The 26,533-nt window shown below is 36.5% G+C and overlaps 1 protein-coding gene across 3 annotated transcripts; it reads left to right on the top strand.

Annotated features, from left to right (window-relative positions):
- The first annotated feature begins 11,064 nt into the window (after positions 1-11,064).
- On the top strand, positions 11,065-20,015 carry LOC103717300 (U-box domain-containing protein 52). Of its 3 annotated transcripts, none has more exons than XM_026808510.2 (10): positions 11,065-11,270; positions 12,274-12,517; positions 13,276-13,397; positions 13,479-13,600; positions 15,455-15,678; positions 17,096-17,433; positions 17,581-17,682; positions 17,772-18,200; positions 18,439-19,191; positions 19,323-20,015. In XM_026808510.2, exons 2-10 carry the CDS (start codon positions 12,343-12,345, stop codon positions 19,503-19,505), a joined length of 2,448 nt encoding a protein of 815 aa, XP_026664311.2. In that variant the 5' UTR covers positions 11,065-11,270; positions 12,274-12,342; the 3' UTR covers positions 19,506-20,015. The 3 variants fall into 3 exon arrangements, with proteins under 3 accessions (XP_026664311.2, XP_038976179.1, XP_038976175.1); XM_039120251.1 differs by having other exon boundaries at positions 15,455-15,630; XM_039120247.1 differs by having other exon boundaries at positions 11,065-11,200.
- Positions 20,016-26,533: the final 6,518 nt, after the last annotated feature.

Genomic DNA, 26,533 nt, shown 5'->3' on the forward strand with positions numbered 1-26,533 from the left:
ATGTCAGAAAAGAATGTCTTTCGTTTCATGTGATTAGTAGCTTCACATGATGCAATTTTGGCATGAATCTGGAAACCTGGCAGTTAATCCTTCTTGTTGTATAAGAAGGCCTACCAACTTTACAAAATCTCTTCCAAAATTTAACAAAATTCAGTTTTCTTCTGGAAATAAATGATAGACATTTGCACCAGAAAATCAAAAGAAAGTGCAAAAAAAAAAAAAAATTAATCCTACAGCTCTGTTTCCCTTTTTTGATCTCCCATACTTATATAGCACCCCAATCCTTGCAGTCAAATGAAAATTATATCCTATCTGGGACTCCATCTCACTTGAAGATCCTCTCTGGTCCTCTCTATCTGGCAGTAGCAGATAAATTTTCTACCATCCAATTAACAACACAATCTTCGACTGTTGTAAGGTTTGTTTTCCTCATTAGAGTTAGGTTAGATACAATTAATATTCCAACCTATTTTTATTCACTGATATCAGTAGGTAGTGACTTTTTATTTTGTAAAACTAGGGATATGCATAATACTACTAATATGATCGAATTGTTAAGAGTCTCTTATAATAATTTCTGACTTATGCTTTGCATACAATAATATTCTTCAGGTATAATCATGAAGCAATGACAGTTTATCTAATTTTTCATTTATCCTTTTAGCACCAAGATCAATATTTTGCAGTCTATTACTTTCCAAATTTCTACTTATCGTGATACGACGACGCTATTAGTAGACAGAAAAAAGAAACCATAGAAGATTCAGCTGCTAATCTTTCTCGAGCCTGGGCCTTTCTTGTTTGTTTAGCTGCTAATTTGTAAGAGGGAGAAAGAGTAGAGAGAAGAAACAAGACCATTACAACATGAAGAGGACTTCGTGCTTTCTTCTTCCTCTGCTCTCTTCCTTCCACCTCTCGGATGACAAACGGCCGAGCTCCGGTTGGGGAGCTTTGGGGTTTCTAACCTCCGCCGTGGCGAGAAGAGGGAGAGACAGAATCTATCCAAGATGCAAGGTCTTAAAAAAAGTATTATTTTTGATATAGGAGCTTAAATGCAATATTGCCTGCTGCAAGTTTGGACTAGTGTCGGCAATCAACCTGCCGAGACTAACTGGGGAACTTTGGGGTTTATAAGCTCCGCCGTGGCGAGAAGAGGGAGAGTCTATCCAAGATACGAGGACTTAAACAAAGTATTGTTTCTCTATATGAGCTTAAATGCAATATTGCCTGCCGCAAGTTTGGACTAGTGTCGGCAATGAACCCGCCGAGACTAACTGGGGAACGTTTTGGTTTATAAGCTCCGCCGTGGCGAGAAGAGGGAGAGATGGAATCTATCCAAGATACGAGGACTTAAATAAAGTATTGTTTCTTTATAGGAGCTTAAATGCAATACTGCCTGCTGCAAGTTTGACTAGTGTCGGCAATCGCCCTGCCGAGACTAACTGATACGTGTACATGCAATATTATAAATAACACCCGGTACAGTTTAATCGTTCCAAACTATAATTATCACAATTTTTTTTTGAGAATAATATATCGCAATATTTGAACTAGTCCCGGCAGGCTGCGTGACAGGATATAAGCACTATTACGGGTAGCTCTCTGTCCAATTTAAATATTACAAAAACGATCGTCCTGCGTTTGCAGGACCAAAATTTGAGCTAGTTGCGGCAATGGACTTGCCGAGAATAGTTCAAATATAATGTACAACTAAAGGGTTGCAAAATTTGAATTAGGTCCGGCAAGCAGGGTCCCTTCGCTCTGCTTGCCTGCTCGCTAAAACTAGTTTATACTTAACAATCCGTGGAACTTGAGTATTGTGGAAAATTCCTTGTTTTAAGCTTGAACTAAACACCAAGGTTACAGCCATGGAATCAAGCTTTTTCCCACCTTAAATGTTCATGTGTGCATGTGTGACCAAGGTCAAATAACAGCTACATCTCAAAGAACCAAAGTTTCGATTGCATTCATGTTCTTGAACAACACATCCCTTCCCAAATCACGATCTACAGCAATAACGAATACAATGACCATCATGTACCCTGCTGAGCCGGAATTGATAAAATGTAGAGCAATGATTTTAATGGGAAAACGATGAAGTTGTTTGCTGAAGCCACTGGTCACTGAATTAAAAATTATTTTGCTGACTAATCTAAGCATTATTTTGATAGCCGTAATCTTGTCTTTTGCAATGAATTGCAAGTGCTATGTACATATTTATCCCTAGACCATCTTGAAGATAAGTATCTTTTCCAAGCTGGGACTAATTTGATTGAAGAATCTCAATATGGATTCCATATAATCTTGTCTTTTGCAAGTGCTATTACATATTTATCCCAAGACCATCTTGAAGGTAAGCATCTTTTCCAAGTTGGGACTAATTTGATTGGAGAATCTCAATATGGATTCCATACCAGCCGTAGGGATTATTACCATCATATGGTATTCTAATCCTCAGTTATAAGTCTGCAAGCACTATATTAGGCTTACAACAATTTGTTGAATAAAAGGAGAGGAATATGTTGAGTAAAATTAGTTTCGGATACTAGGTGATGGGATTTCATATGCCTCTTGATGCGCCTCTAGTGTTTCTTTGTCTAGAGAGGAAAACAAATGAAGACTTGGATGACAATAGTAGAGGGTATAACCTTGGCTACAAAGTCGAGGACTTGACTCCAGATAAGCAAGCTAAGAATTTGGTAAGGGATTCATCCATCCAAGACTTGTTATGCAATTCCTATCCTAGATTTGGAAGCAGGAATTCCTATCCCTCACATTCTCTGAGAATATACATTAGAATTTGGAAATTAAAGAACATTTGTCTAAGGCCAAGGTTGTCAAAATATTTCTCAATCAAGGTGGCTAGCTTCCTAACTTGAAATGAACAAGAACATATCCTGTTTGGTTAATCTCTGACTTCTGGTTCAAGAAGTTCTGCTTCTTTTTCTTCTTCGGGCTCGTTTGGTTCGCAGGAAGCATTTTCCTTCCTAGGAATATGATTCCTGAGAAACAAATTCCTAGGAAGAGGATGCCTAGGAAAGTATTTTTGGCATGTTTGGTTGACCATGGGAAAGTGACAAATTTCCAAGGTGCTTATGTTTGGTTAGCCATCCACTTTCCTAGGAAAGTTATATATAATTCCTATTATGCCCTTAATAAAAATTAGGTTTTTAATGCCTCTTTAATGCTTCTTTAATACTGAAGGGACTTTTTGGGAAAAAGTAAAAATGAAGTGATTTCCGCCTCATGGGAAAGTAACTTTCCCATGTTTCTCATGGGAAAGACTTTCCCATGAAATGTGGGAATCACATTCCCATGGGAATACAACTTTTCCTTCTCTCTCCTTTGAAAACTCCAACCAAACAAGAGGCATCTCATTACTTTTCCGTTGACCACACTTTCCCCCCTTCTTTTCCCGCGAACCAAACGAGCCCTTCATGACCTACATGTTCCTGGATACAACAAAATTCCCCTGTCCTGAGTACTGGTCAAAATGTTGGAGGAAACTTTCGAGGATTTAGAACATACTGTCCCATTTTCAAAACTCATAGGTACCTGGATTACTCTTAGGTGTCAGAGTTCTGAATGTCATAAACAAAATCAATTTACAATATGGTTTTATTCCATATTAAAGAACTAGCAAATTGCACTTTGGTACAAGATTGCAGATATTTTTTCTCTAGAATCTGTAATTGTATGTTGACCAACTTTTCTAATCCCATTTATCTCTTAATATTCTCCTCCAATTTATGTATTCAGTACTTCAATTTAATATGGCCTTTTTTAATGTTAAGCTCTCTCAAGTCATTCATGTCTAAACAATGAGTATACCTTGTGGTGACAGAATGTGAAGATTAGAAAGCTGAAATTGATTATATCTGACTGATTTAAACAACAACATCATATATGATAGACATATGAATTGGCATTTCTATAAACATTTCCTTTATGATCATATGACATACATCTATAGAAGCTCAAAAGCTCTAGAGCTACTCATTCTTCGCACAAAGGAGAATTTTTTGTGATCCTCACTCGCCTTCTGTTCAGCCTGACATCTTTCCTTTTAGCTCAGACCTGCACACACTAGCAAGAATTAGTGCATTGATAATGCTGACCATAATCTATGGTCCTATCACATAAGATGCTGATGTTGCTTGCAAAAGATTAAATAGCTTCATTAGTGGTATTGCCTGCATTTGTGGATTAACGCAGTTGGACCCTTCCGGCCGAGCCTTACTTGTTTCTTGCCCTCTACGGAAGGATTGTCGATGGTTGATGATGACACCTCAGAGACACAGACACCACTGTTTTAGCTCCAGTAGAAAGGGTTTTGAAACCAGAGGATTACACATTAGACACCTTGGGCATTCTTAATTGTCAGAATCTGGCCCTTGCAATCAACATTAAACCTGAGATCGAGCTTTCGCTCTTTATTTCAATAACTCCACATCTGATCACTTGGCCAACAGGATAGACTAACAGGTGGGGAACAAAGTCATGATAATTACAAGTGCATGAGTAATTAATTCTAATCTGCTAAGCTATTCAACTCATATGCCTTTATCTACAATTAGTTTAGTTCTAGGAAGCATCATGGCATCTATGGATAGGAAAGCAGCAGGAGATAGAAATTATATTCTACACCGTGCGCACCATACAGCCATGTGTGTCACCAATCACAACTTCTCGTTTTCATAGCAGCGTACCAAGATGAGTGCTGTATTAGCAATATATCATCTAAATAAACAAATAAATCTATAAATTCAATTAATGGAAAATCTTAAAGGAAATAATATACATGTATATTATTCGGCATCCAAATGATTCTATTTTAATGCAAAATAAAACTATTCTAGCACAAATATGCATTTAATAAATTTATATCATAGAATTTCAAATCATACAAATCTACTAATACTAAAATAAAAATAAAGGTAGAAGAAAGTAGCTTGATTGAAGGCAGGTCGAAGCACGTAGACGCTATTCCAAAGAAGTATTTGCCCCCACGTACGGGTCTCCCGACAATCCTCCTCTGAGATACGATGACCCTACAACTTCTTCTTCGGCACGTCTCGGAAGAAGTCAAAGCGAACATGATCGGACTTGCAGATCCAGCAAAGGGCGGAATGAAAATAATAAAATAAACTGAATAAATATATAAAAATCAAAATCAAAAGTGGCTAAGAGGAGGAAGAATTTTTCCAGAGTTTTTCTACTATTTTCCGTAATTTTTCGTGTTTCAAAAGAGATGAAATAGAGGTATTTATATAAGATTTTAATAGGGGCAATTTGGTCATTTAGCGGACACTGGCGCATTCCGCGGATGCGTCCGCGTCCTTCACGCGGTAATTAAGCGCACGCGGGCGCTGGCTCAATACCAAAAACGTGTAACGCCCGTTGGGCATTTCCATTTTCTCAAACGCGCATGCGGCCCGAGATTTGGCCGCGTGCACATTTAAGTTTTTCCCAACAATCCCCCACAAAAACTTAAATAATTTTAAAATCAAAATAAAATGCTGGATATCTTATATTATGTAATAGGTGTAGGTACCTTTCGGTTTGAACCTTCACTTAGTGACAATTGATTACATCTGTGGAGCCAAGGTGGTCTTAACCTTGAACCTCGGTCCATGGCTCAGAATAATCAATAGCACACATAATATAGCCCGACCTGGATTCTAAGCGGGTTGCTCTATTATGGCCATGCGCATGTATCTATCATGTGCTTTTTAGGGAATCGCCTATTTTTCATAATCGCGGCTTCACGACTGCATATATAGGTGAGTCCTAATAAGGAAGCTAGCAAGGAAGCTCCTGTCTCTTGGGTCTCAGACTCATTAAGAGTTATACAAATGAACTCATCCTACCGCTTGTTTTTATGAGCAGTAGCGCTATAGGGATAAGGAAAACATGAAATAGTGCTCCTCTTAGTCACACTGCGGTTTGTTTCTACCCATTGAACTTTTTAAGGTTGGGTTCCCACCGTGGTGATTTATCTTTATGGGCTAAGCCCCATCCCCCTCGACGACTCTAGAATCAATGTTCTAGATAAACCTTTTGTAAGCTGATCAGCCAAATTATTTTCTAATTTTACAAAATTTAAAGTAATAACGTTATTTTTCAATTTGTATCTTAATGATTTATGATGCACTTTTAAGTGCCTGTTCATTTTTACATTGGCATTTTCTTGGTTGCACTTATCTATGGCAGATTTACAGTCACAATGTAAGGAGACAGGTGGTAAAGGTGACTTATCTACAGGAAGGTCTATAAGTAGATCTTTAAGCCACTCAGCCTCAGTGCTAGTAGTGTCTAAAGCTATCAGTTCAGACTCCATGGTACTCTTAAATATCAAGGTTTGTTTGATGGATTTCCAAGACACAGCAGCACCTCCTAGGAAAAAGACATATCCTATGGTGGATTTAACATCTAAGGTATCGCTGATCCAGTTGGCATCACTATAACCTTTTAGAACAGCAGGAAATCCACTAAAGTGTAAACTATATAACTTGGTACCCTTAAGATATCTAAAGATCCTCTCTAATGCTGTTCAGTGATCTCTATTTGGATTAACAGTATATCTACTAAGTCTATTTACAGCATATGCTATGTCTGGCCTGGTATAGTTTACTAAGAATCCTAGTGAGCCTATGATTTGAGCATATAGGCTTTGAAGGATATGAGTTTCTAAGTTCTTCTTAAGATGAGTAGAGAGATCAAATGGAGTAGAGACAGGCTGACAATCAGTATAATTGAATTTATTGAGTATTTTATCGACATAATGACTTTGGGATAGCTTAATACTATTTCCACTTCTAATTATTTTGGTATTTAAATTTAATTCAGCTTGTCCCAAATCTTTCATATCAAACTTATGATTTAGAAATTTTTTTACTTCATCAACTATCTGAAAGTATGTCCTAAAGATCAGTATATCATCTACATAAAGGCACAATATCACAAATTTATTTCCAACTCTCTTGTGGTATACATATTTGTCTGTACTATTGATTTCAAATCCAAATGTTAGTATAGTTTCATCAAATTTCAAGTGCCATTGCTTGGGTGCTTGTTTAAGACTATAGAGAGATCTGATTAGTCTACAAACTTTATTTTCTTGGCATGGGGTTTTAAATCTCTTTGGCTGGTCCATATAAATTTTTTCATTTAAGTCTCCATTTAGAAAAGCTGTCTTAACATCCATCTGATGAATTACTAATCTAGGGATGGAGGCTAATGCTATAAGAACTCTAATAGTTGTAATCCTAGCTACAGATGCATAGACATCAAAGAAATTTACCCCAGATCTCTGAGTAAAACCCTTGGCAACTAATCTAGCCTTAAATTTATCTACAGAGCCATCAGGCCAGAGTTTCTTCTTAAAGATCCATTTGCACCCTATAGTTTTACAGCCAAGAGGAAGATCAATCAATTCCCAAGTATGATTTTGGATAATTGACTGCATCTTATTGTCCACAGCTTCTCTCCAAAAAGGTGAATCCAAGGATTTCATTGCATTCTCAAAGATAGTTGGAGAGTCTTCTATAAGAAAGGTATAGAAGTCATCTCCAAATATTTTCTCTATCCTGGATCTTTTACTCCTTCTAGGTTTTGCTTCTACTTCTACTTCACTTATCCTTATTCTACTAGAGCTACTAGCTATACCACTATCTACTATAGTCCTAAGTGGAAAGGTGTCTTCAAAATATGTTGCATCTCTGGCTTCTATGATTGTGTTGTTACTGATATCACTTTCTTCTAAATTAATCACTAGAAATTTATTGGCATTACTATTAGCTGCATAACCTATGAATATAACATCCACTGTTTTAGGTCCTATTTTCTTTCTTTTAAAATCAGGTATTTTCACTTTTGCTAAGCACCCCCACACTTTCAAATAGCTAAGATTAGGTTTTCTATATTTCCAAACTTCATATCGAGTTAGATCATTATTTTTAGAAGAAATCCTATTAAGGATATAACAGGCTGAAACTAAAGCTTCCTCCCACAAATTCTCTGGTACTCTTGAGCTTTTAACCATATCCATTAAAGTCCTATTCTTCCTTTCTGCTACTCCATTTGATTGAGGAGAATAGGGTGCAGTCACTTCATCAATGATTCCATCATCTTCATAAAATTGAGTTATATTCTACACCGTGCGCACTATACAGCCATGTGTGCCACCAATCACAACTTCTTGTTTCCGTAGCAGTGTACCAAAATGAGTGCTTGATGAATAAAGTTCATAAAAACGGGCATTTATGATTGGCGCCATGCACGACGATATGGTGCATGCTGTGTAGGATATACTTTTCCGGAGAGATATCTGATTCTCTCGTGGGACATCCTATCTCTCAACCTCTCCTAGGTGGCTCTTTCTATATGTTTTGTCTTCCATAGGTAAACGGGTCTAGTCTAAGAATTAGGAAAGTAAACTCTCTACTTATCCAAGGTATAATTTATGACAAGTAGGAAGGACAAAGGATGGGGATATGAGATACCTCATGGACCTAAATATTAATTTCAAGCTGCTTTCTTTCAAGCTCCCTGGGGCTGGGGGCAATGAGCTCTCGAGAGCAAGTGGTGATTTGCTATGAAGACAGCCACATGCTCTTGAGAAGATGGCTCTGGAACTCAGCGGTCCGCAGGAGATGCCATGCGTGCTTTGGAGGGAGTTACAGTCCTTCACGGTCATGAGATCCTCATCACATCTTCTCTTCCTGGTCGTTCATGGCATCTTGACAGGAAGCAGAAAAAACTTTTCGGGGTTAGAAATAAATGCCCCTCTTGCGTTTTGTATTGAGTTTTGCAGATATCCCCCTGCATTTTGAATTGCTATTTTCCACATTGCTCAAATAGATCCAAAATTCATCCAATTTTAATCGTGGCTCGCAGCAATTGCATATAATAACGACTCATGTACACCTCTGGCTACTGTTTTGATACATATATTGCAGCAATTGCATGCTTACCGTAAATTTTTTTGAGTTTCCATTTGTAAATTGGGTAGATTTCTATTTGAGCAATATGAAAAATGCAAAGTTTATATTACCGCAATTAAAAATATATATAGTTATTATGTTATAAACCAGGATTTCATCCAAAATAGCTAGCCAGAAAGTATTATTTGGATTTTTGATCCTATATAAGTAAGCAACTTAGTACAAAATGCATAAAAATATTTATTTTTAACCCAATTTTTTAACCAACAAGTAATGCCAAAAGGGCGATGAGAGCCGGCTCAAGATTTCCCTTGCTCTTGATTAAGTTATTTGATTATTTTACCTTGTCAATTCTTAGGTAATTTTTTATCCAAAAATTGTTAACCCCAAGCTTGAAAGAGTAAATGGCCAGAAAGCTCCAACAGGCCCTAAAAGAACACTTTTCATCCTAAAGCTTTTTTTTTTTTTTGTGGTAATTTTTCAGCCTCAAGCTTTAGCTCCACTTCTGGTAGGGACTATGATTGTCATCACGGGAATCATCGACTGGAACAAATTGTCTACATGGCTCTCAATTGGATTGTGAATTGTAGGTGGCTCTAGGCTGACTTACAGTTTCTGGTCTTCTCCTCTTATTCTTCCATGTTGAGCGAGTATATTAGTTTCATTGTCGATGAGGCTCAGAATTTCAACATACAAATCAAGCAAATAAATAGCTAATATTTGTCTAGCAAGGATGATTGAGAAGGACAATATAATAGATTTATTGGCCGCATGTGCATCGACCGATGGCAGCTTCCTACTCAAAGTAGATTTTGCATAATGTTAAGTAAATTAAATTATTTTTCACTTATATTTTTGAGTTCAATCAGGAAATGAAATGATTGGACTTTCTCTTATCTCTTGCTTTAATAAAACAAAAGTAATGCAAATTACTTGCTTTTAATTTATTTTCAACTTTCTAACTTTAACCCACTATTTGGTATGATGGACTGGAGGAAGGAAGGATATAGGAGGAAGAATAGATGAGAAGAGGATAGATGGATCGTCTATCCATCCGTCCATATGTTTGGTAAAATATGGAAGGATGGATGGAAATAATTTCCTCCTCTATTTGGTATAGAAGGAATGAAACTATCTTTTGATAAAAAAAGGTGGGGCGTGGATCTATTATCTTTTGTTGAGAGATAATTTTGTCGATATAAAAACCTATCCCTTAAATGTTCCATTCAACTTCTCTTGCATCCTCCCAAATTTGGAGAGTGCAAATTGGTGGGCCAAATGGATGGGTAATCCCTTGTTTTTATCTATTTTTTCTCAAATTTTTTGAACCAAATAGTGGTGGGAGCCGTCCATCTTTTCTCTCATGACCCCAACTAAATACAAAATAAATATCTTTCTTAGGAGTTAGTTTATTGTCCCATTATCATGTAGGTATTCATTTAATCGGTTCAAATAGTCTTAGCCTATTATATTTTTATATACAAATTTTACTAACACTAAACAATTTCCTATCATGTGCTTTCCATGACAAACCAGGATAAGCAAGTGCATTTGATGGGGTACCTAACAATTAGCTAATATCATTCCAATCTAAATAATCACATTACCACTAGAATCATCTAGTGATACATCATGACTGAAATCTTTGCATCAAATTAGCAGAAGCAATCACAATGTCCAAAAAATTTTATTTTTTCTTTAAATTCTACATGCAACTATCCTAGTATCACCTCCCTTCCCCTTTGACTGCCAACAAATCGCATGTCCCATCTCACCTGGTCCTAACTTCCATCAGGCCCTTTACACGTCCCTATGCCTTATTTGTACAAAAATAGATTTCTCCAGCAGTATCAAGGAAGAAAAATAGGAAACATTAAGTCCGCCACCTAGACTTACAAATGAGCCACATGAGGCTAATCAATGGTGGCCATCTTTGACCGAACCTTAAAATAGGAGGTCCGACACAGGTAAATCTAGTTGGGCTACGTGCCTAAAATCGTACACGTGCGGCCAGATAATCTTTTGCTAATTGTCGGACTCGGATATAAAAAGATTATATCGTGATTTAAAGAAAGCTTACGTTTTTTTTCAGTTGAGAAGACTCCGTTACCCTTAAAATCCCGTCCAACGATAACTTTATTTCCCCTGCCAAGTGCGGCGTTCGGTTCCTTCTCCTTCCTGCGCGTCTTCCCGCGTTCTTCTTGAGCTGCCAGCTAAGAGAGAGGGTTTTGCGTCGCTTCTCTCTCTCTTTCGAGGTGGGTTTTGTTAACATTTTACGTCGATTTTCTTTGAAAGCCTATCGGCCGCGAAGGAATTCGAGTAAAGGTTGGCGCTTTTCTCTATTTCGTGTGAATTTCGGGGGGTTTTTTCGATTTTTTTTGCCCTAGTTTGTGGACATGAATGCTAGGTTGGATGGAGGAATGGTTGTCTTGGGCTCAGTTTCTGCAGTTTTTGGATCTATGGCTTTAGTTGGATTTTTCTTTCTTCTTCTTCCATATATAACGTGGACTTCATGTGAAACATTTTGAAAGAAAAGAGTAGTTGTCTAATTGTAACTGGAGCATGTTATGCTTTTTGTGCAGTTTTGTGTTTGTCTGAGCAAGAAGGCCTTTGCCTTCTTGGATTTTTATTTTAATTACTTGTGATCGAAACTTAGTTTAGTTGCAGAAGGATTTTTAAGTTTTGGATTTTTTGATGCTTTGTGGCTCGGAATGTTTGGTTGTATGGAGGAAAATGTTCCTTTGTCTCTCTGTCTCTGTATATTGACTTTTTGAGAAAACAATTGGGCTGTCTTTGTATATTGTCACTGCAGATGTTAATGTATTTTTATCTTTTTTTTATGAATATTCTTTGTTTTTGCCCTTTTTTTTTCTCCCAACTCTGATCTAATGATTTTCCTGTCCTAAAATTCTGGGTTTATTGTCTTCTTCTGGACCTCTGACTTTTTCTTTTAAATCACTTGAAAACGTGCTTTTTGTCGGGTATTTGCTTTTCCTTTTCACGTTTGAAATGTTTATGTGGCCATAGTGCTTGGCCGTTTAAACGAATGTGGTTCTTTTCCTCTCTGTATTCTTTCTCCATTTATACATGGGAAGTTCTTTTTGTTGCCTTTCGCATTTGGATTTCAATTCTTCCTGCTTCACAATTTGGGGTTCTTATTATTATGATTTCAAATATTTTAGATTTCAAATTCATTTCTAGCATTTAATGGAGAGTTATCTATGATTTCTACTGGAATGAATACACTCTGTATTATTATTGTTACCTTATTGTCTAGGAGAAAAAATATTTTTGAGCAAAAAAATGATCTTTTTTCCTTTTTTGAAAGAAGCGAAGACCAAATCTTAAGCATCAAACTTCGTGGAAATAAGAAAGCAAGAAAACAGAGTTTCAAGAAATGGAGGAAGTAGATGAGTTGTCTCCTTCAGTGTTAACTATTGCAGTGGCAGTCAATGGGAGTAAAAACAGCAAATATGCACTTGCATGGGCTTTGGAGAAATTTGTTCCTAAAAGGAGAGTTTCATTTAGTCTTCTATATGTCCGCCCGAAGATTACGTTGGTTCCGACACCATGTAAGTTATGTTACACTGTATAATTCTCTCTTAAAATTTTTATCATGTTCTGTATTTCCACATTAATAGCTTCTTGGTCTATGGCATATCTATTTGTTTTAGTTTTCTTCAGAAAGCCCTTTTACCGGAATATTAGATTAGTGGCACTCAAGATGTCATCAAGAATGCATAAACAGTGCAGTGACAGATGCATAATTGATGTCTTCCTGTTATAATTAGATGAGTTCTGCAAGGGATTGAAGATATGAAAGAATAAGCCTTCAGAAAGATTAAACTTTGGTAATGTTGCATATGCAATTAGCTCTACCACGGTAAACAAATAGCTCCTTTCTATTTGAAGGTGAAGTAGATGGATCTCAAGCGTATTTAGTTTGACTTGTTGCTATCTTGCTATTATATTTACTAATTCATCCCAGTTCTTTCCTGGAGTATTCTTAAACATGGTAGAGTACAATTGTGATAATCTGAAATTAATGGATTTCTCAAAAAGATAATCTGAAATTAATAGGAGACACATACAATTATATGAACTCGAAAATCAACAATTATGGGCTGCCCTTCAAAAACATATATTGGCTGTCCTTATGATTATTGCTTTTGTGAACTATAACATTGGTTTTCGTCCTTTGTCATTGTTAACTTCATGAAGCATGACAGATCAAATACATTCCATCTCACATTTCTTACCCTCTGGCTTTCCTTTTAAGTCCTCTCAAATTTGACTATTAGTTGTTGCATGACTATGTTTTGTACTTCAGTTGGAAACTATCTTCCCATTAATGATGTGCGGGATGACATTGCCCTTGCATACAAGGAAGAGATAAAATGGCAAACTGAAATGTTGCTTCTCCCCTACAAGAAAATGTGTGCTAAAAGACAGGTCAAATTCTTGGCTCCTTAGGTGTCATTCTTGTATTAATAAGACAACCTAGAATGAACTTATATTTGATTTGTTATGCAGGTGGAAACAAAAGTTGTAGTAATAGAAGCAGAGGATGTATCCAACGCAATAACAAAAGAGGTCGCAAGATGCTCAATGAGCAAGCTCGTAATAGGTGCTTCTTCTGGAAATCCCTTTATCAGGTATTATGGTATATCTCTTGTTACTTCGAGTTATGGACATACGTATGTCGTTGAATTATGTTTACATTTTCTCTTAGGAAATTAAAGAAAATATGTCAAAAACATAATATATTCATATGGAACTTCACTTCTTTAACATCTGCATAATCCATGCTCAAGACTTAGTCATGCAATCTGAGGAAATCATATATCTTAAATAAGAAGTTCTTGAATCTTGTACAAATAAATGGATGTTTTCTATAAGTTTAACTTGCTTTGTTGTAGTATCTAATGTCATTTTAAACCATGCATAAGTTAATGATATTTTCTCTATTTCAAATGATAGCTCTATCACCATTGTCAACTATAAAAAATAGACTAATTGTTTTCTTGTGTGCTATTTTTTGTGAATTCATAAATTTGGCTCAACCCTTGGTCTCCTTCTATCTCTCTCTCTAGAGAGTGAGAGAGAGATGAAAGACAGAGAGAGGGAGACCCACCTGAATCATAATTACCTAATTTCAAATACTTGGAGATAAATCACCAAAGACTTGAACCTAGAACCTGAGTTTGCTAAGCAAAGGGGTGTGAACATTGGGGCATGCCCCAATTCATGGCTCAACCCACACCCCTTGGTCTTGGGTTCAATAACTCAACAGTATTGTTTTTCAGACCATGCATATGATACCTGTTGCCGGTGCTTAAACATAAAATGTTGCAATTTTTTAGTTCCAGGAATCCACAACTCTGTCAATGTGTCAGAGCCCCAACTTCTCCTCTGAAACCAGTGTCAGAAAAAGTGGCGGCTTGCTATAGTGAGCTACTTTAAAGTGTAGACTAATATTGCTTTTCTTCTATAGTTTCTTTGTTGGGTATGGTACCGTTGTTCCATTGTATTTCTATAGATTTACAAGATTTAAAAATCTTCAGTTCTTTGTATTGTGTGCACCAATTGTTTTCTCTCTATAACAGCTACAAGCTAGAGTTCCTACTATTGGAAAAGATCCTTGCCCTTTCTTTTTCCAACCAAATTCTCCAACTGATGATCACAGCAATAATATCCGTCCTTTCCTCCATCTAAATAACATGATTTCTTCTCCCAGACATCCAAGAGTCATTAATGTTGAAGTGGAAACTCGGATGCCAAGCTTGTGCCTGAAATATCTCCATATTCTTATCACTTTGTTAGCTGCAAAATTATTCTGGAATGTTCTAGCTAAATATAACATTAGATATGAATAACATTCACCTGGCTAACTTAGGTAAAAGCAGAAAAATATTGTTTAAGATGAAGATGTGAGCTCCATTCCACCTGCAAGAAACACATGCCATGTCCTGCATCTATCTACTCTTCCTCCTTTGCTGCCACCATCTTCACCCAATCCTCCTCCTATATGGAATCATATATAAGCTCTATCCATGAGGCACTCTCACCCTCCTGTTTTCCTCAAAACCATAGAATATAAGCTATGTGAATAGTGTATATAGAATCCGCTTCTTTTTTTATTCTAGTATATTGTTCGATTATATCAAACTCCATCAAGTCCCTAAGAACTTGAGTTTCAGGGCAACTCTGATCTGGGCCCTCAGGGAGACTGATTTAGATTTTGAGCCATTACACTTTCTGTTAAGCTTCTTGATGTCCATCCTGCATACAATATGTTTTATCTCAGCACAGTTGTGTGTGATTTCTATTATAATCATGTTGACCACCCTTTCTATGCATGAACAACCATATCTTATAAAGGTCTTCCTTAGTTCATAAAATAGCATCCATGCAATGGCGCATTATATAATCTGGCTTACCACAAATATATTTGCATTGCATTCTTTGCAAGGAAAATGGAAAATTTTTGATAAATAAAATTTTTGTAGGAAATTTAAAGGTGGAAAATTGTCCTCCAGAATCTCCGGATGCATTTCAAGCTTGTGTACGGTGTATATTATTTCAAATGGCAAATTGTTATTTGTTCGTTCATCTGCATCTGGATTGGATGCCATATCATTTGCATCAGAGACAGATGAAAGCATTAAAGATGAAAGTGATTCAGGTACTGTTTTTAACAGTGTTTCAGGCAAGTCTTCCAGTGCAGATTCAGGTAGTAAACTCTTCCACTAAACATGTTAGTTGTAGAAGACCTATATTTTTGAGCTGCTTAGAAGAAGACCTATTTGTCCAATGTAAATCATGTTTGTGGTATTACAAAAATTAAAAACCATGTGTCCTATCACTTAAACACTGAAATGCATAACCAGAGTAAATACCATAGATTTTGCTTTATTCAACCCATCCTTTTTTTGCTTTGATATGCGATGCATTTACAGTTAGTTGTAGAGGAGTATTGTTTAGATCAGGTCTATGTTCCTCTGCATGTCAAAGCGATGATTTGCTAATTGCCTTTCTTGGTAATTATACATGTTTGCAACTATTGTTATGGTCTTGGATTCTTTCTTTCTTTCTTTTTTTCCATGCATGCATGTGAGAGGGAGAGGAAGAGGGAGGGAGGGCGGGGAGAGAGAACTATAGTCACATGCTGTATTTCCTTATTCCTTTTTCATATTCCCAGTAGATGTTAGAGTTTGACAAAACACACAACCATCAAAGATGAGTTGGAGTTGAACATTCAATTATATGGGTGTTCTACGACCTTTTGTTGCATGAGGTCCTTGAGTTTATTGTTCGCTGAGTTCATATTTGGAGTTAACTTCTTAAAGAAGGCTGATACAACTTAAATGATTGAATCGGATCACCTTATTACATAAAGTTCACTGTTAAGGATCAAAGTTTATCCTTTAGGCAGGTTAGTCCTCTAGTCTTTTTTTATATTATGGAGTTATTTTCTAACGGTAAAAGGCCGGAAAGGATACCCCTTTATAGCACCCACACTAACTATCAGCAAGAGATACAGGTCTCTCTTTAGTGCAATTTCCGGTTACTAACTAAAGAGGGCATGCTGACCAATTGGAATGAAGATCTTAGGTTGTGAAGGTGGACTATGAGTTTGTATTTGGAGTCAGCTTCTTAAAGAAAGATGATACAACTTGAACAAATTCATTCTTCTTCATGTTTTCATTACATAAAGTTGACTTTTGAGATTTCCAAATTATCCCTTTGTCAGATTGGTTGCCTAGTTTTTTTGTTATTGACATATTCCAATTTCAATTATTGTATTTTCTCTCCTATTGCATCAAAATTTTCCTATTACTGATTGAAGAGCATTCTGATCAACTGGAATGAAGAGGTTAAGTTGTGAAGCATTCTTTTGTTTCCTACTGACTTTCAGAATTTCACCTCTGTCCGCTTTCCAAGTAAATATTCTCATACTGAAATATTTTATCTTGCTGACAAGCATTCCATTTGTGGTTCAGATGTAAGATAATTTATGATCATTATTTTTTTTTTTAAAGAATTAATCTAATATGTTACATCAAAAAATTTTGAACAAAAGGGTCTGTCTTCTAGCTTTATATAAGGTTTGGAAAATTGTTAATTTAGTAATCTGGTTCTTTTTCCAGAATTTACAGATACAGATGGAGAAGCAAATTTCTGTCTTCCTCATGCTCCTACACGACCAATCCAGCGAAACCTAGCCTTTTCTTCTAGAGAGCATAAGAGATCCACTTCTGCTGACACTGCTCTTACTAAAGCCAGAGTTGCTGGCACTCGTCATACTAGGTTTCTATCTTTAGGTACTGATGAGGATGCTATGAGTTACAGATCCAACATATCAGAAATGCAGTGCAGCGACATCACTATGTCTAGTTGCAAAAGCTCCCAGACAGATCAGTCATGGAATTCTGATCAATGTTCAACATCAGAAAATCCAAGGAAATCTTCAGTTTCAGGGAGCAAGGTAACAAAACTTGTGTCCTGAAGTTTAGCATGTCTGTGTCTATTGATATAGGCTCCTATTTCTGGAACGGGTATTTGGGGCTACAAGTAATGCTCAAAACGGATCTATTTCAGTTATTTGCTAAATTTGAGTCTTGTCTATTTGCAGGTCGATATCGATTGTGAGCTTGCAAGGCTGAGAATTGAACTCAGGCATCTTCAGGGAATGTATGAGTTTGCTCAGAATGAATCAGTTAACACTTCCCATCAGGTAAAGCTTGCCTCTCCATATGGGACTAATTTTCAAAAGAAATCCGTGAGTTTTTTGCAATTAAAATTTTCTAAATTTTCTTTTGTTAGATAAATGAACTAAGTGCACGCCGCATAGAGGAAGCAGTTAAACTTGAAGAGGTAAGGACTAGAGAAAAAAAGGCTCAAGAAGTGGCCCAACAAGAAAAGAAAAGACGAGAAGCAGCAGAAAGGGAGGCTGAATACGTAAGAGAACGTGCTGAAAAAGAAGCTTTGCAGAGAAAAGATGTAGAGAAGATTATTGCTCATGAAGCTGATGAGAAGAAGAGGTTGGAAAAGGCCCTTTCATGTAATGGTGTACAATTCAGGAATTATACGTGGGAAGAGATAGAATCTGCTACCTCATCATTCTCTGATGTTTTTAAGATCGGACTTGGAGCGAATGGAACTGTTTACAAGGGTAGCCTCCATCATACGAGTGTTGCAGTGAAAATTCTTCACTCCAATGACTGTTATAGAACCAAGCAATTCAAGCGAGAGGTACAGGAAACTTCCAAACATCCAAAGTTTTTCTATTAACCACTAGTAGCATTGAATTTACTGATTGTCTCTGCGGTAATGGCAAAACAATTTCGGATCATGGGATTGCATTTACTGAAGCTTCTCTTGCTTTATGATTTTCCAAAAACTTGCTATTAAAAGTACAAAAGAAAAGAAAAGGAGAAAATTTCAATTTGGAAGTTGAAAAGATAACCTTTACAATTTTTTCTTTTTCCAGCTTGAAGTTTTGGGTAGACTTCGTCATCCTCACTTGCTGCTTCTGCTCGGTGCATGTCCTGATAGGCGTTGCCTGGTTTATGAATACATGGAAAATGGTAGCCTTGCAGACAGGTTACAATCTAAAGATGGTACAGCCCCACTTCCGTGGTTCTACCGTTACAGAATAGCTTGGGAAATTGCCTCGGCTCTTGCCTTCCTACATTACTCAAAACCAGAACCTATTATTCACCGGGATCTTAAGCCTGAAAACATCTTGCTTGATGGTAACTTTGTAAGCAAGGTTGGTGATGTAGGTCTTTCCACAATACTTCCTTCTGTGGATTATTCTGTGTATACATCGTGCAAGGACACTGCTCCTGTTGGTACATTCTTCTACATAGACCCTGAGTACCAGAGAACTGGTTTGGTCTCACCACAGTCAGATACCTATGCCTTAGGGATGGTAATCCTGGAGTTGCTAACTGCAAAATCACCCATGGGGCTGGCTCACATTGTGGAAAATGCATTGCAAGGCAGCTGCTTAATGGATGTTCTGGATTCTCGAGCAGGACAGTGGCCTCCGGAGGAGACTCAGGAGCTGGCTTTCCTTGGCCTGAGTTGTTTGGAAATGAGACGCAAGGACAGGCCTGACTTGAAGGATCAGGTTCTTCCATGGCTTGAGAGACTAAAAGATTTTGCCAACAATGCCCACGACCTGGCACGGCAAGCCACATCTATTCCTCCAAGTTATTTCATCTGTCCACTACTAAAGGTACGTATTTCTATCTCTCATGTATCCTGCACTTTATGTATTCATTTATATTCTCATTATTCTACTTATACTCAATTTTTATTTTGTAACTGCTTCAAACGAGAATAGTTAAACCTGAACTTTTTTCACAGAGGGTGATGGATGATCCCTGCATTGCTTCTGATGGGTATACATACAACCGAAATGCGATCGAGACATGGCTCAGAACAAATGACAAGTCTCCAATGACAAATTTACCATTGCCTAATAAAGATCTGATACCTAATCAGACCCTTCTTTCTGCTATTAAGGACCGGAAGTCTAGAACTCAATGACCTGCAAAGCTCAGTTCAGAAAGTCATTGCTATGGTTCACCCAATCAGGAGAACTTCGGTAGAGATCCTTCAAGCCTGTTTCGGCATCACTGCAAGGTCATTGACAAGGTTCATTGCAAATTTGAAGTGCTAATAGTTTCAAAACAGTGTTTATACAACTGACGCAATGAAACAAGCTGTACATAGTAGGATAGAAGGGCTCAAAGTAGAGTAACATCCGATATATGCCAAGCAAAATTTTAATCTGTGAAACAGCTCAAAGCATTGAAATAAGCAAGTGGCTTAGGTGGGTCATAGTGTTATTAGTTCTTGTGGATCAAGCTGAACTTGTTTCCTTGTTATCTCTTGTAATACACAATTTAGACAGTGATATGGGTGAAAAATTGTCTTTTAAAAAGTCTGACTATTGTTTTTAGATGTATATTTCTCTCTGATGCGGTTGTATTGACTCTCTAAACAAGCCATCCGATATGTCTGAGCAAACATGACTAAGAAGTATAAATTATACTATATGAGAGTGCTCCTTTTGGATGATTTTTCTGCAGCAAAAGCAGATGTCTAGAAAATTAATGGGACTCAACCTTTTTCAGAGAAACTCATTTCCATTATATGATTACTGAAATTCTGTCTGCATTTTTTTATGCTTTACAAGTACTACATCAGTATCTTTAATTTTTTATTTTTTTAATTAAAAAAATGCTACTTATTATGCTGCGAAGAGTGGCAAATGAGCTCTCATCATTTGTATTTTATATAAGCTAGCAGTCTTGGTGCAATATCATTGGCTGCTGTTGGACTACAATATATGGCTTCCAATTGTAGCAATCATCTGTTGAACATTCTTGCTGGATCAATGACCTATTTAATTGGATTTTCCCCAATAAGAAGATTGAATTATAAAGTTTTGCCTTGAATTTAGATAAATCTGTTGCTGTATATACAGGAAGTAATTCTATTGGCCTTTATGTTAAGAAATATTCTTCAAAAGACAGCAGTGGTCTTCACATCTCTGAAAAAGACAGCGGTTTTCAGACAGTTTCATGCAGACATGGTACATCCTTCTTTACCAAGTTTTTAGTTTTCATCCTTTGGGGATGCTATAGTATAAGGTGAGCAAAATATTGATCATCTAAAATAGGAATTTGGACATGGTATGACGTATAAGGGATTGGTGTGATACTTGGGGCGAATCTTCTCGAGGGATAACACCTCTCAAGAGAATCGGACCCCTGACCTACAAACAAGCAATGGGGTGCCTCCATTGAGCTACTGGTGTTCGCATTCTGTTATAATTACATAATCAGTCTCATTAAGTTTGTGGACTTGCAAACTACTGCTACGAATTAATTCAATATTATTGGTCTGACCAAGATAATGGAACATTGGAAGCAGGCATAAACCATTTGATTGAGGGTACACAAAAAACTAAATTAAACTCTGCTTTGGTTTTACATTTAATCTAGCTATAAAACATCCATAGTTTTATATAAACTAGCACACGCCACCGCACCAACACGTGCGTGGAGACTAATTAATGAAGAGAATGTACAACTCAAATCTGTTGAAGTAATCTGATAGCACTTGCACATAGTATGCAATACTTCTAGGCAACCAATGGTGCATGTAAACCTGATTACATTAGCCAGAATCAACAACTAATGTCAGATGGTGCTGAAAGGAAGTATAAGCTTGAAGGCTCAAGGAAAGTATCTCCAACTAAAAGGATATGTATTGAACAAAATATTTGAAGGTTGATTCATTTACAGGGCAAAAATAATGAATATATGATAATTTGAATGAAAACCCTGTTCAAGAAAAAGAAGAATAACCATATATAAATTAAAAAAAAAGTTTTCATAACAGTCCCTTTACATGTTGCTACTTAATACAATGCTCATATAAGATGACATGATAACTAACAGTTTGGCAAAGTTTGCTGCAATAGATCTGATAATATGGAAAGGACAAGTACAGAATTATTTTGCAGAACATCGACCTTAAGACTTTTTCCTCTCTTTTTTTTTTGAGAGAGAGATGCGTGTTTAAATGCAGAACCTCCAATCTTTCATTCGTTGGTGCTGTTCATAGATGTGAATACATCATCGGCCTGCACCAGATGTAGAAATCGAAAAGCATGCTTAGCAAGAACACTATCGATGCAAAAAGAGTTGCTAAAATTTAGTTTATTCCATCAACACAGCAATAATATTTTATTAGAACATGTAAAGGGATTTATGAAGCTAGGCTACAATTTAAATAGACATGCAGTTTAAGCACAAAAAAAAAGAACGAAAAAAAGTAGATGCAAGGTGTACAATTAGCTGTTCTATTGACATTGAGAACCAAAATTTATCTTGTAGCCCATCTAATAAAACTCCAACCTTTGAGGATGAACTGACCTGATTACCACACAAGAAACTTATATAGTAGTTGTAGTATGGACATGTTCACCAAATTTTGTCAAAACAATTCTTTATACCATCACAGTATTATAACGTGTGAATAGATTGTCAAAGGAAACGTAAGAAATCAAGGGAAAATGATGAATGTCCAAAGGAAGATGACATCTTGACAGAGTAATATGAAAATTCAAAGGGCTTGCCTTATATACAGTATGCAGAATCAGTTCCAAACCAATCAGATTTAAATTATTTGTTGTTCATAAATCAAAAAATAAAATTCAGATAATTAATCAGTAAACCCAAAGAAACATGAAATAATTTATGAAGCGAACGATCATGTGAAGATCAAAGACTTTTCAATTCATGTTTTTACCTTACACAAAACTTTCGAGAACTAGCACCATAGTACATTCATTTCTCTTCACATCTCCATAAAAATATCCGCAGATCATTAAAAACATAGAACATAAGGCTTTCAAATTTCAGGCTTTCCAGCCAAAACCAATATCAAGCTAGTTCTAAGAAAAGCCAAGAACCAGCATGCAAGCAGACTCATTTTGCATGTAACATATGGAATAATCCCTTTTTTTTTTCTTTTTTTTTGGGGGGGGTGAATGAAAGGAAGCTCCAATACGTTATATAGGTACTAAAAATTTAAATCATGATCTAGCCAGAGCTTTCTTTGATTACTTTCCAGGCCTAATGAGTTCAGTAATGCCATGAAGGATTGAAGTCAGCTTCTTTCCACCTTACATGGTACGAAGATAATGAGTCCAAAATTGTCATCAGTCCATGAAACAAATTAATACCGTAGAAACGAAAAACATATAATAGGAATCCAATGTTTTATGTGAAAGGTTAAGTAATGTGGAAATGAATATTACAAGGCTGTAATGAATATTAAGTCAATAATCTAAAGCATTAATAGGAGGCTCATAGCATGTGGAAATGCTGACAAAATGCAGACTGTTCTACTTCCATGATCCCATCAAGCTAGCTGCAAGAGAAGAGGTAGAGGGATGAAGTTTCCTTGATTTGAAGATGCTGTGGGGTCCTTTGATTGTGTGGTCTCCTCCATGGTACATGAGATGGCACCCTAAGCGCAGGAAATCGCGGGCTGTCCCATGGTGAATGGATGTCCAAATGCACCAACGGATAGCTTCTCATTAAGTTGGAGTCAGAATTTTAAAATTTCTTCCTTCCAAAAATTATGCAGATGTTTGTCAAAAATGTAGTTGTAACAACCACCCAGAGACTAGACCTCTTAGAAAAAGGCCATGGTGGACCTCAAAATGAACCTATCACCGAGGATGTTAGAATCTACATGCCATGCACTTATGGCAGCATGCTCCCTAATTCATGGAAGTCATAATTGGATCCCAAAATTCCGGTTCCCTTGCCACCTAATCACAATAATTAAAGAACAGGCTCGAGCTTTTCTACCCATGCATGCAATTAATTCTATTGAGCAAAGTTCTTTCAGCAGACAATTAGAGCAAGTTGGTATGGTTTCCTTATAAAAAACTTACAGCATATGTTCATTCTTCCAAGAAACTGTTTAAATGCCTCGAGAAAAGTCATACTGCCCTTCTTCTTTGTGATAATTTACTTACTTGATCTTCTGATGGAGTTTAAACAAAGACTACTAGAATATAAAACCCATGGTTTCATGTCACAAATACAAATAATGAAAAAGACATGCATCATGATTGTGACTGAACGAAAAATTTCTTTGCGATCACAATAGCCTTTTTTCGACGCATTCAATGTTCGTAGAATTGAATTCAGCAATATTCCCACAGTCACCTTCCTCCTCATCTTGATGAGGTTCTGGGTCCAATTCTTGAGTAGTGCATTTCGAAGTATATCCACACATGGATAATTTATCTTGGATGGGTCTTCATGCCTCTCTCAAAGTAAAAAAGTATTGTCTACAAGATAAAACATAACAACAAGAAGCATACAACTTGTGTTACTAATTCTAAAAATTTTCAAAAACATTTTGTTTTCTATTTTTTGTTTTCAAAATCTAAGAAAATATTGGACTAGTTTGGACAAAAATGAATCATGAAACTCTTCTATTTTAAAATTATTTGCAAAATCTTTGAAGCTTCTGACACCAAACATTTATTACTGTCGGAGAAAGTGAAAAATAAAAAAGATGTAACGGTAAAAATTACATGCAAATGCTATCTCTAAGATCAATCTCCATCCGATATTTTGCTAATTATTTTACTTAACCATGTCTAAGCGGTACCATTACCAGCCGTGTTTAAGGAATCTTAAGCGGCATTACACAGTAAACAGTTCATTATATTATTAAGATAAAACAACGAATAAAATCCACGTTGAAAAAGATACAAGGTCGTAGCAGCCGGCGAGACAGCATCATCGAAGAAATGGTTAGAAATGACGACGGCACGTGTGGGAACCCAGTGTGATTGAGGAACAGCAGTGAGAACGTACTTAAAAGAGCCATTATTATATACTAAACTACACTTGATAAGGGACAGATCGCTTAGCTTTGAATAATGCATAGAAACATGGGATTGCATCCCACATTTTATATTATCCCTGCTAATCATGGGGAATTCAAAACCTCCAACATGCAAGCATTGAATATACCGCAACTTGGGGGTGGGATGGGGAATGGACTGACTAAGCATCACTATCACCAATTCTTTTTCTCATATTGTATTACTAAAGACTCCAATTTGATTTTTTTTTTTTTGTCATTGATATAACTTGGTAAATATAGGTATGTTCAAAGTAAGAATAAACTAGGTGGTAATGCAGTGACAATCATATGCGAATCTATGCACAAAATGAATCATTATCTACACTACATTATGTCATGTTATTCATGTCATGTCGTATCATATTATGTTGTGCTATGTTATGTTATGTTATATTATATTGTATTATTTTATATTCTATTATATTGTATATTATGTTATTCCATCTTATGTTATGGTATGTTATGTAAAGTGCAATGACTTAAAATATGACTCAAGATTGGGTGAGGTGATTCCAAGCATCGCATCTATCTAGATTTAGCTGCACAGCATGGGATACAAACAATATATGTCTTTCTTGGCTTATAGCGTTAGCTAGTTCGTGGTTGAAAATCTGACTTATTATTAGATTCATTAAGCCAAAATTGTTTTTCTATATTATATTGGATTGATCAAGTTCTTTTAGGTGCTCAAGATGTTATTCGATAATTATTAAGTGCGCATGAGTTGGCTCCACAATGGCTATTCAATACTTAGCCTAATCTACACTGGGCTATAGGTTGATTTCAGTTACATGTGCAAGTTCTTGTACATTTTATGTCACTCTGGAAAGCGTTTATGGGGATCTTACAAGTTATACAAGAAGCTTAGTTTTAGATCCATGGAGATATGTAATTTGATGTGATAATGTTATGTATTGACATACTTGTCCTCCACTTTTAAGAAGTGCATGATACCATGTTCCAAAGGAACTACAGACTCTAATCATTCAAAACTAATCATTTTTGACATCCTCGCTATATGTTATCATAATTAATCATTGCGATTATATATGCTGTTCAGCATGGTTAATCATATCTAATCATTTTCTCCTGAAATTAATGATGTTCATGAAAATCTACTGCTCTGTGTCAATAATCCACGTCAAAACCTTGCAATCAAATAGCAGCAATTCTGTGTTCATCTAATAATACTTGTCGGATTATTTTTGTAAGCTTCATTTCCTCATTAATCTTTGAAGGAACTACATCACTTAAAAAAAAATGGTGCTTGAGGTCAAAAGAAGAAAACATTAAGTTTCACATAGCCTAATTATTTTCTTCTCAGGCAAAAACATCTCCCTTCCATTATAAAATTATCTATATCATAAAGCGCGCATACACACATAATATATATATATATATATATATATATATATATATGTGTGTGTGTGTGTGTGTGTGTGTGTGTGTGTGTGTGTGTGTGTGTAAATAATTAAGTTTTGCATAACTCTCCAGGCCACTCTATTATCTTGTTTTTCCAAAATTGGTGGGCCCATCCTATTTTTCAGACCAAGCATATCTACAAAGGAACAAATATAAAGGAATAAATAGAGATACATATTGGGTGGATTTGTTTGCGGTAAATTATTTTGGAGAGTTTTTTTTGGACTAATAAGAGGAACCTGTCTAGTTCATTTTTTTTTTTTTTTTTTATGGATTTAAGTTAGAATTATATGGGTTATTTGTTGCAGTAAAAAAAAAAATCAATGGGACGTTGCCATCAGCTGCAAGGATAGAGTCGGCCGTGCCCTAATTGCATCCCCTCAATCTTGGCCCACTTCACATTTTTATTGACTAAAACAGCCTAACCAATCTCCAATAATTCACCACTCACTCCCATCCTTCTACCGATACGGCCAACGTGCGACCCAAACGGCGAGCCCCAGCATTGGATTCCCGTGTCCGATCGAGGAGTACCTTCGCATGTGAACCGAACCCAACTACGATAGCCACCTCACCAGGCCCCACGAGACACGTGCACCACTCCCCGAAGACCCGGACCATCCCCGCACGTGCGCTCTACATCTCCAAATACCAGCATCTCTCGCCGGAACCACCTGTCCCAAACA

The sequence above is a fragment of the Phoenix dactylifera genome, chromosome 2 (assembly GCF_009389715.1).
Source record: "Phoenix dactylifera cultivar Barhee BC4 chromosome 2, palm_55x_up_171113_PBpolish2nd_filt_p, whole genome shotgun sequence".
In the NCBI taxonomy this organism is placed as follows: Eukaryota; Viridiplantae; Streptophyta; class Magnoliopsida; order Arecales; family Arecaceae; genus Phoenix; species Phoenix dactylifera.